This window comes from Xenopus laevis, chromosome 3L (genome assembly GCF_017654675.1).
Source record: "Xenopus laevis strain J_2021 chromosome 3L, Xenopus_laevis_v10.1, whole genome shotgun sequence".
In the NCBI taxonomy this organism is placed as follows: Eukaryota; Metazoa; Chordata; class Amphibia; order Anura; family Pipidae; genus Xenopus; species Xenopus laevis.
This window is the reverse complement of record NC_054375.1, coordinates 134,408,888-134,420,632: the sequence shown is the minus strand read 5'-3', so window position 1 is coordinate 134,420,632 and position 11,745 is coordinate 134,408,888. Positions and strand designations below refer to the sequence as shown.

Sequence of the window (11,745 nt, the reverse complement as noted above, 5' to 3'; positions counted from 1 at the left end):
GAGCAGTGAGTACCTGTCTATTTCTGTGTAAAATAAACAAACAAAAAGAAAAATGCTGGGACAGCACTTTTATAATCCAAGTATTGATTTTGAAATTGAATAGAATGCACAGCAGATAGAACACATAGCAACAGGTTGGTTCGTATTTGGCATAGTATTTAAATAGTAACAGCATACAAGAAAAGGAGGAACTAGAACAAAAATTATTTAAAGTAATTCTGTCATGGGAAAACATGTATTTTTCAAGATGCATCAGTTAACTGTGCTGCTCCAGCAGAATTCTCTACTGAAATCCGTGTTTTCAAAAGAGACAATTGATTTTTTTTATATTTAATATTGAAATCTGACATGGGGCTAGACATATTGTCAGTTTACCAGTTGCCCCCACTCATGTAACTGGTGTTCTGATAAACTTCAGTCACTCTTTACTGCAAGTTGGAGTGATATCACCCCCCTCTTTCCTCACCCCCACTGCAGCCCATCAGCAATTGGTAAGCCACCATACCAACATCAAGGTAAACCCCATATGGTTGTCCCTAACTATTTACCTATGGTCATAGTATTCAATGATAGGTCAAGAGACACTTATCCCACCATGCAGGGAGGTGCCAGCCTTAGAATACTATGACCGGAGGTAGATCGTTAGGGACCGCTATATGGGGTTTACCTTGACACGGTATAGTGGCTTACCAATTTTATGATCATAACTTTGTAACTAAAACCCAGTTTTTGCAAATGCATATACTTACATTGATACTAGATTACTTAGGGGAACAGGGGATGTACATTGGTCAATACCCCCTCTTTTTTGTACTTTTGCAGTATATATATATATATATATATATATATATATATATATATATATATATATATATATATATATATATATATATATATATACTGCAAACAGACCTTGTAGTATACATTAAATTTAAAATATACATTAAAAAAGGTAATAATAAAATATATGGAAAGAGCTAGTGGATCAACCAAGGAGCAAAGTCAGATGGATAGCGCCAATTTGAAATATGAATCATTGCAAGGTATTCAGTATAATGTCAGAGTAGGTTGAGATTAACGATATTGTAGTAATTCATAAGAATGTAGGATGAATACTGTATTCCTAGATCGGGGGATGTATACTGAGGGCCAAATTTACAATATCTTCAACTTTTAGCATGAGTAACACTGTCATAATAGCTTCTTGGTACGGTATGATTATGTATGGGAATGTTACAATGTTACCATGGGGATAATGAGTGATGTTGCAAGTGAAGGTTACAAGTTTCCATGATAACAGTGTTACATTTTGCTTTGTGTTTATCTTCCCTTACTAATATGATACACTTTGGCACAAAGTATTTAAATGTATATATGGGTAAGTTTTAAATTTTATGGATTATACATTACCACTACAGTGGGTTTTTAAAAGTCGCTGGTTTCATGACAACGTATGCACGTCATCAACTCATCACTGCTGTCTTTCCCGCCAGTTTGTGTATTTAAGCCAATTTCACTGTTTGTTGGGTACTTTGAGGGGCCGAAACGTTAGTCCATACCTGTAAAATAAATATTACTATTTCTTTTAAGACCTGTGAGTGCTGATCTTTCCTTTTGTATTGTACGAAGCATTTGCTGATCGCGCACCCAGGCACCTATACTGCATTTTTCGTGAGTGCTGGCATTCCTTGGATTATATATATATATATATATATATATATATATATATATATATATATATATATATATATATATATATATATATATATATACAAAAAATTGTAGAACGCCTCCTGCACTCACTTATCTGGGTTTGTTGCCCTGGTGCTAACAGAATATATGTATAAAAATCGAATGAATGCTGTTGCACAACAGGGTCTTGCAAAAAAAGTAATTATTTATTCCCTTACGTCCCCTACGGCAGCACCATGAGATTTATTTTGCTTTCCCTTACATGTAGGACAAGTGAGAAAAAAAGAGTTAATTCTCCCCACCCATAAATACCAGCTACTCAAAACCCCCTCTAGTGTTTTTTGTCCTACCTTCGTAGGCAGGTGAGTGTATTATCCGCGTAAAGGTGGATGCCATATTAACGTTCTTTCTGGTTTTTTCCTAGATTAAAGATGCCAGGTCCCTAGGGGACTTGAAGACCGCAGACTGCATTACCCAAGAGGTCTTTCAGTCGGAGGTGCGAGTGGCCTCTTAGGTTTTGCCGTCGCCGCAATAGACTGTGCAGCCGAGGGTTGCCCATAAACAAGATGGCGACGATAACCTATGACACGCAACTTAGAGTTGACGTGATTGGTTAAGAGATGTTTACACTGATGATGCGGATCAGGTGTGCTGAAGTTCGCACCAGAGGATCTTTAAAGCTAATCACGCTGTGTTCAGACGCTCCCCTTGTATAGGAGTGTGATCAGCCTGCTGCTTAGACGTTGCTGCCTGGGTTGCAGCCTCCTTATTCAGCACTAAGGTACAAGGTACTCTGTGGGCATGCTTTTTACCTAAGATTCCTTTATAATCTATGTGTAAATTTTCATGTTTTTTCAGATGTCTACCCTAGAGCCACCACCTGTCAAAAGACACAGGAAGTCAAAGCATCTGCAGTGTAGAGCATGTGACACACTTCTCCCAGATGACTATGGGAAAAGGTTTTGTAAGGACTGTCTGTCCTATCTGGCTCACAAGGATGTTGAAGCACTTCCTGAAGCTTCTTCTTCGTGGATTAAGGAGTTTATAAAATCAACTATGAAGGATATGTTTAACCAGTTGCAACCTGGCCCAGTCCCTATTGCGGATGATATTGTGAATTCTCCTACAATAGTTAATCCTATATCTTTAGACGGATCAACTCAGGATTCATCCTCGGATGAGGAAGAAATCTTAGCCTTGTTTCCGGTGGAAAGCACTGCGAAATTGATCAGGAGAGTAAGGTTAACGATGGAATCTCTGGAAAGCGAGGATTCGCAGGCAACCACTTCTCAGGTAGCTAAGAAATCTAAAAATTTTCCGGTTCACCCAGTCATGAAAGATTTAATGACTAGAGAGTGGAAAAATCCTGAAAAGCCTCCGTCTATAACAAAAAGACAAAAGCTTTTGTTTCCCATTCAGGAAGAGGAGATACAGTCCTGGGGGACTCCTCCGAAAGTAGATGTAGCCATTGCCAGACTGTCTAATAAAACACTCATTCCTGTGGAAGATGGTTCAGGATTAAAGGATCCTATGGATCGCAAGATGGAGTCCTTACTTAAAAGAGTTTATAATACGGGTACAGCTATTTATAAGCCAGCCTTGGCTGCCTCGGCAGTGGCTAGATCAACCAGGCATTGGCTCAAACAATTCACGGAGGATATCAACAACAACATATCCCGTGTGGAGCTTCTGGAATCCCTGGAAAAGGTCAATATGGCAGTTGAGTTCTTGTGTGACTCATCCATTGAAAGTATTAAGCTAGCTGCGAAAACTATGGCTTTATCTACAGCATCCAGAAGAGCTTTATGGCTAAGAACCTGGTCAGCTGATTCAGTATCCAAAAACAGCTTATGTGCCATGGCATTTGAACCAGGTCGTCTCTTTGGATCAGAGCTGGATAAACTTTTGGAATCTTTGTCAGGCTCTAAGAATAAGCGTCTTCCTCAGGAAAACCAATCAAATAGGAGCAAAAATTCCTTTTTCCGGAATAGAAGAACATCACCTAAAAGAGATAACTACTTTCAAAGAGACAGAAGAAGGAACGATACAAATTCCTTTCGGCCCAATAGAGCATTCAATTCTTCCAGAGGTGAGAGAGGATTTGGGAAAACCTTCCCACCAAAGAAAAGGCCATCCTTCTGACGCCAGAAGTTTACTGCCGGTAGGGGGCAGATTAATTTTTTTCTTTCCAGAATGGAAAGAAACCATTGCAGACGCATGGATACTCCAATTAATTGCAGAAGGCTACAGAATAGAATTTCTGAGTCTACCTCCTCAGAGGTTTATTCTTACTCCCTTAAATTCTCCAAACAAACAGCTGGCTCTCGAGCAGGCCTTCACAGAATTTGTTTCAGCCAGAGTTCTAGAACCAGTGCCTCCACTGGAGATTCATCGAGGAACCTATTCAAAGGTCTTTTTAGTCCCCAAGCCAAATGGGACTTTCAGAACGATTGTAGACTTAAGACAAGTAAATCAGTTCATCCACAAGAAGAATTTTCGTATGGAAACCATCAGGTCGGTGATAAACATACTAGACAGAGGCGACTATATGGCTTCTTTGGATCTCAAAGATGCTTATCTGCATATTCCAATTTTTCATGCTCACAAGAAATTTCTTCGGATTGCTGTGTTCATCAAAGGAGTTCTGCACCATTATCAGTTCAGAGTTCTTCCTTTTGGGATAACAACGGCACCTCAGGTGTTCACCAAGGTTGTGACCTCGATAGCAGCGGTTCTAAGAGAAGAAGGGATAACTCTTATACCTTATCTAGACGACTGGCTGATTACAGCAGTGTCAGCAGCGCTGTTAAAGAAACATTTAAACAGAACCATCGAGCTGCTTCAGTATCTAGGATGGATAATAAATTGGGACAAATCAACCCTAGAACCATCCAGAGCAATAAAATTTTTGGGACTCATCATCAAATCTGCGGAAATGAAGTTATATCTTCCCCAGGACAAGATTTACAGTTTGAGGGAAGCTGTTCAAGAGATAATCAGAAACCCTCTTTCGACAATCAGAGGCTTAATGAGAGTCCTAGGTCTCATGACGGCATCAATAGAGGCTGTCGCTTGGGCGAAGTTACACATGAGACCTTTACAAACAGAGATACTTATGAGTTGGAATCGGAAAGTTTCCTCCATAGATATGAAGATATGTCTCAGCGCAGAGACACGATCCAGGTTGGAATGGTGGCTTCAGGAGAATCACCTAGTACAGGGTCTATCTTTTCAACAGCCGGAATGGATAGTGCTAACTACGGATGCCTCTCAATGGGGATGGGGAGCCCATCTGAGCCATCTAACGGCACAGGGCATTTGGGATCCAATGGAAAGCTCCATGTCCTCAAATTTCAGGGAATTGAGAGCGGTCTACAAAGCCATTATGAGTTTCCAAAGACAACTAAAAGGCAAAAGCATAAAGATTCTTTCAGACAATTCCACCACAGTGGCTTACTTGAACAAGCAGGGGGGGACCAGAGTTCCCTTGTTGAATCAGGAGCTATTCAAGATCTTGAATTGGACAGAGAGACACAGTCCTCGTCTGATGGCGGTGCATATAAAAGGAAAGGAGAATTTCATAGCGGATCATCTCAGCCGGAAAAAGATTGCTCCAGGGGAATGGTCCCTAGATCAACACATATTCTGGAGAATTACAGATCGATGGGGAATGCCAGAGATAGATCTCATGGCCAACAGGAAGAATCGCAAAACACAGAGGTTTTGCTCCTTAAACAGACTAGATCGTCCGGATTATATAGACGCCATGTCAATCAGGTGGAAATTCCAACTAGTTTACATCTTTCCCCCAATACCTATGATTCCCAAGGTTTTACAGAAGATCAGATTGGAGAGAGTGCAGACAATTCTCTTAACCCCATTTTGGCCTCGGAGGAGTTGGTTCTCTCTGTTAATGAGAATGTCCAGAGGACAGTATTGGATTCTCCCGCACTTTCCGAAGCTATTGACCCAGGGGCCTCTGGCATATCAGCATCTTGCGAGATTGAAGATGACAGCTTGGAGACTGACAGGTCCATTTTAGAGTCGGAGGGACTCTCTAAAGAAGTAGTAGACATACTGATTCAATCCAGAAAAGCTTCTACTATCAAGTCCTATTCTAGAGTCTGGAAAAGATTCAGAGACTGGTGCAAGAGGAAACAGATTTCGGAGACTCAACCTTCTGTGCCGGTGTTGTTAAAATTTCTTCAAGAAGGTTTTGATAAAGGGTTATCGGTAAATACTATCAAAGCGCAGATCTCGGCTTTATCTGCTCTCCAAAATAGATCTTTGTCCACTCTACCGCTTCTTAAAAGATTTGTCAAGGCTATTTCAAAGATCAGGCCTAGACTCATTCAATCCTCTCCTACTTGGGACCTACCTCGGGTGTTGAAGAAATTATGTGAAGCACCTTATGAACCTCTGGAAAATATCTCCATTAAGTGTCTATCTTTCAAGACTTTATTTTTAGTAGCCATTACTTCAGCTAGAAGAGTTGGGGAAATCCAGGCTTTATCAATAAAGGAGCCTTACTTGACATTCCTTCCAGACCGTGTTGTCTTGAGAACCCTTCCTAATTTCAGACCTAAGGTTGTCAATACATATAATATCAATCAGGAGATTGTTCTACCAAACGTTCAGGAAGCCCAAGGCCACAGCTCTCAACTAGTCCTTTTGGATGTAGGCAGAATTCTGAAAGCCTACCTAAGGAGTACAGAAGAATTTAGATTATCTGAAAGTCTATTCATCAGTTTTTGCGGAAGAAATAAGGGGCTAAAGAGCTCGAAACCGTCATTAGCACGTTGGATTAGAGAGACTATCCAGACGGCCTACATTAAGGATAATCTCAATCCTCCATTTCCTGTCAAGGCACACTCTACTAGGAAAATTTCTGCTTCATGGGCAGAGGCAGCCAATGTATCCTTGGATCAGATATGTAGAGCGGCAACCTGGAGTAATCCAAATACTTTCATCCAGCACTACAGGGTAGACATCTCGGCTTCACAGGAAGCTTCCTATGGCAGTAGCATACTACAGAAGGCGATATGAAGATACCCTCCCTTGTTACTCGTTAACTCTCATGGTGCTGCCGTAGGGGACGTAAGGGAATAAGTAAATTTATACTTACCGTAATTTACTTTTCCCTTAGTCCCTTAGGCAGCAATAAATTACCCGCCCTAATAAAATACTTAAGCATCGGTCTGTGTGTCTTATTAAAAAAAAAAAAAAAAACACTAGAGGGGGTTTTGAGTAGCTGGTATTTATGGGTGGGGAGAATTAACTCTTTTTTTCTCACTTGTCCTACATGTAAGGGAAAGCAAAATAAATCTCATGGTGCTGCCTAAGGGACTAAGGGAAAAGTAAATTACGGTAAGTATAAATTTACTTATTGTTGCACAGATCGACGTTTCGACCCTCACTGGGGCCTTTGTCAAGATAATGAACATTACAGACAATGAGCTTTAAATAGGCAAACTCACCCAGCCACGCCCAGACACCAACCCCCACCAAGTGAAAAAAAAGTCCAACAGATCAGGCATAGCCTTCCCAGCATGCTCTTTTGTTCCAAAGTCAGAATCTGAAAAAGTGAAAAAAGTGAAAAAATACACATATTTGTAGATAAAAAGCCATAAATTACGTTTTCAATGAACAAGATAAAAACCATAAATATGTATCAAACATTAAAAATACTCCATTAGCGGCTATTTAAGAATGATACAAAAGAGCAATATTCGTTAAGGCCCCTTGGGGAAACTGTATTCAGAGTCTGTATCCAGAAAGTTTCTCTTTGTAACAATAATTTGTTCCAATCACCACCTCTTCTAGGTTTGGTTACAATGTCAATGCCCATGAAACGAAAAGTGGGAGGGCCATGTCCTTTTTCTAGGTAATGTTTGTACAGGGCAATATCACTTCTGCCAGTTTCAAATGCGGCCCGTAATGATGAGCGATGGTTGCCCATTCTCTCCCTTAGAGTATTCTGTGTTTTCCCCACATACATGAGGCCACATGGACATTTAATTATATAAACAACGTGGGTGCTGGTACATGTGATACGATGTTTAATAGAAATATTTTTGCCCGAATGTGGATGCTGAAAATCAGAACCAACGATCATATTACGACATGTGGTACAGCCAGAACATTTGTAGCAACCATTTTTTAGGGGGGCAAAAAGTGAGGGCTTCTTTTCATAGCAGCGTTGAGGGTCAGAGGGCATTAAAATTTCCCGCAGATTTTTTCCTCTGCTGTATCCCCATAAAGGCTTTTGACTTAGTATTTTAGGTAAACTTTTGTCACCGCCCAAAATTTGCCAATTTTGATCTACTATGTTCCGTATAGGTTTCGAGGCTGTTGTATATTGTGAAGTAATCACAAATCTATCCAGCTTTGTGTTCTTCTCAGTGGGTCTATGTGCATTATTTTTAGCACGTGATAGGGCCTGATCCAACACTTCATGTTTATACCCACGTGCCAAAAACCTACCATATGTCTCCTTTAGTTGGATAGCACAAATATCTGTATCAGAATTATTACGCAAAGTTCGTAAGAATTGCGAATATGGAACACTGTTCTTTGAGCTTACAGGATGGAAGCTATTATAATGAAGGATCGTGTTTCGGTCTGTGGGTTTCCGGTATAGTTTGTAACCTAATGAGGAGCCACATTTAAAAACTTCCACATCCAAAAATTGGACTTGATCGCCCCCTTTGTTCAGAGTAAACTTTACAGGGGTTGGCAATAAATTAAGTGTATGTACCATATTCACCAACGAGGCTTCATCACCATGCCAAATTATAAATATATCGTCAATATAGCGATAATATGCAATAAGGTTATTCATATATTGTGGCATGATGTATGAATTCTCGTAAACAGACATGAAGCAATTGGCATACGCCGGAGCCATTGCTGCACCCATCGCTGTGCCCTCCTTCTGCTGGTAGTACGTGTTCTCAAATTTGAAAAAATTCAGTTTCAACGTTAATTCCAATAGGTTACATACAAACGTAATTGGCGGACCATCATATTGTGAAGAGTTCTGTAAAATGTCACAAACGGCCTTAATGCCCTCATCGTGGGGAATTATGGTATATAAGCTGCTCACATCAAGACTTGCCAAAATCACTTCACCTTGAGGTAGTGTTATAGTGGATATCAATTCCAAAAAATGAGGAGTATCACGCAAGTAGTGTGGCAAAGCTTGTACTGAATCCTGTAATAAGAAATCTAGATATCGTCCAGAGGGGTAAAATAAGCTGTTGGTAGAAGATACAATTGGACGTCCAGGAGGGTTGGTTAAGTCCTTATGTATTTTGGGTAAGCAGTATAATACAGAGCAAACGGGGTATTCGGGTAACAGATATTTGTATAGATCATAGTTAATCCAATTGGCATCTAGGGCTTGTTGTAATGTTGCTTTTAATTGTAATTTAAACTCATCGAGAGAGAGAGAGAGAGAGAGAGAGAGAGAGAGAGAGAGAGAGAGAGAGAGAGAGAGAGAGATATATAGATATAGATATATAGATATATAGATATATATAGATATAGAAATAGATATATATAGATATATATATATATATAGATATATAGAGATATATAGAGAGATATATAGAGAGATATATAGAGAGATTATATATATCTATATATATATATATATATATCTATATATATATATATATATATCTATATATATATATATATATCTATATATATATCTATATATAATTTCTAGGGAGTGCTCCCGCAACCCATGTTTTTCTGCATTTGAATAATGTGAAGTAGCTGCCAGCAGTCCCACAAATGCCAACACCTGGTTTTTCAAAGCTGATCACTGCCATTAGTTTGGAATGCCATACCCCTGATAAAACGCCCAAAAGATATAATTGTGCACTCAATTCATCATTTAAAGAAGGCCATTTAGTGACGTTTTTAATATGCTACAAAACTAAACTTGAATGCCTGATAATTCGGTGATTTGAGGTATTTAAGACGTCAGGCCAAGGTCACCAGCTGATAACATTATCTGTTGAGATGGCCCATATTGCCAGCATGCTGGTGCAAGGTGAGAAAGCCAGGAACAGAGCCAGGAAACACAAATGCTCTAGGTAGATAAGGAAAAGTAAAGATAACTAGGTAGCAGGGGACTGGCTTATCAGCACTAAATGCCATAATAACTATGAAGGTGATCGCAACTAATAAGTCTTCGAAAGGGGCAAAGCATGGCAAAGTTCAAATAGTCAAAGAACTCAGTTACATACCAGGTAACAGCATTGAGACACTGACACAAAAGCAGGACACAGAATGTAGCCCAGAGCTGCAACTGGGTCTGCTTCCATCTGAGGCAATAGATGCCATGGCCCTCCCAAATACCTCTAGAGCATGGATTAGAACCAGGATAGCCTGGGGGAAGGCACACGCGGCACTTTGTTTTCCGAAGTCTCCCGAAGTTGCCTCACTGACGACTTTAGAAAACGAAGTGCCGCGTGTGCCGTCCCTCCGGCGATTTTCATTTTAGCCGGTGGAGGGCAGGGGGAAAGGCAGTTCAGGGAGATTTTCGCCCCTAAGAAGAGGAGATTTGTCGCTGGGGTGACTAAATCTCCCGAATCCGCTTATGTGGCCATACCCTAACACTTCAAATACTCCTGCCTTCCCCATGGTCTTCATTTTTCCACATTTGCTACCCTAAGGGCTAAACTCCACGGGCTCAGTAGCGGAACTACCGGGGGAGCAATTGTACCAGGGCCTGCACCCCCTGCAAGCCAACTGCCAGTTCGTGCAGGCGAAAAAATGCTCAGAAAGTCTGCACCCGGGCCCGCCTCCCCAGAGTGCCATTACTGCATGGGCGTCTTTTATTGGATCGTCTTGCGCAGGAGACAAAGTGCAGGAGACAAGTCGGATATAGTTGCAGTCAACAAAATAAAATGGGACTGAATGAAAAGTCACGGGTAAAAACTACATTACATCCAACATGGGATGCGCACACAGAAAGCTGCGTCTTCATCCGACAGTCTTATCGTGTGTCGTTTTTAGCTGCAACTTTTCGTTCAGTCCCGTAATCCTCTGTGTGGTCACAACCATATAAAGAAATAGTTAAATTATTTCCATAACTTCACAAACACTAGCAAGACCAAAACGAAAAAGTTGAATTCCATTGGTTTATTGGACAATAATTGATGAGCCATAAACCCTTTATAATACAAATTAACAGTAATGGCTAGCTACAGTTCATGTTGCATCTATCTATCTTCAAAAAGTTCATGATCATGCAAAATGTAAGATTTAGATCTTTCCGTTCAAATGAAGTACAACACTTTCTTCTATCAAGTAGGGATGCACCAAATCCAATATTTTGGGATTTGGCTGAACCCCTTTATTCCTTGTGAACGATTTGGCTGAAAATCAAACCGAATCTGAATTTGCACACGCAAATTGGGATGAGAAGAAAAACAAAAAAACAAACAAAAAAAAAAAGAATAGTGTGCAGTGCGTGGTTACATTTCCTTTTACTCCCTTACTTTGTGACAAAAGTCACGTGGATTTTAAAGATTCGGTTCGGCCAGGCACGAGGCTTTGGCCGAATTCAAATCCTGCAGAAAAAGGCAGAATACCGAACTGGATCCTTGATTTAGTGCATCCCTAATCAAAAGGAAAGTTACAAATTCAATTGTTATTAAAAATGTTATTTGCATATGGACATTTTGTATACTTATTATGTACTTTATGTGTCAATGCGTGAATCCGAATAGTGGCTCAGGGCTGGCCTTTGGAGTGCTTCACCTGTGCAGTCACAGAGAGCCATATATAAAAGGGGGAACAGGCCAGATTAATATTGTATATATGTCGTTTGTCGAATTGCATATTCGGTATCAGCTTAACATTCAATGAATGACATTTCAAACTTAAAAACACAGATTTTCTCCACTCAGTTGTCAAGTATTATGTACAATGTGCCATTAACTCTATGTCCAGCCCTGGATTTGGGTTCACCTTTAAAACAAACTGTTACTTAGCCATGGGCCTGTCCAAAATGGAGTTGAGGGCCATTTATGCGCC

At 40.2% G+C, this 11,745-nt stretch overlaps 1 protein-coding gene across 1 annotated transcript; it reads left to right on the top strand.

Annotated features, from left to right (window-relative positions):
- The first annotated feature begins 2,024 nt into the window (after positions 1-2,024).
- Positions 2,025-3,834, top strand: LOC121401251 (lamina-associated polypeptide 2, isoforms alpha/zeta-like). Its single transcript, XM_041585588.1, has 2 exons — positions 2,025-2,473; positions 2,551-3,834. Exon 2 carries the CDS (start codon positions 2,551-2,553, stop codon positions 3,832-3,834), a length of 1,284 nt encoding a protein of 427 aa, XP_041441522.1. The 5' UTR covers positions 2,025-2,473.
- The last annotated feature ends 7,911 nt before the right edge of the window (positions 3,835-11,745 follow it).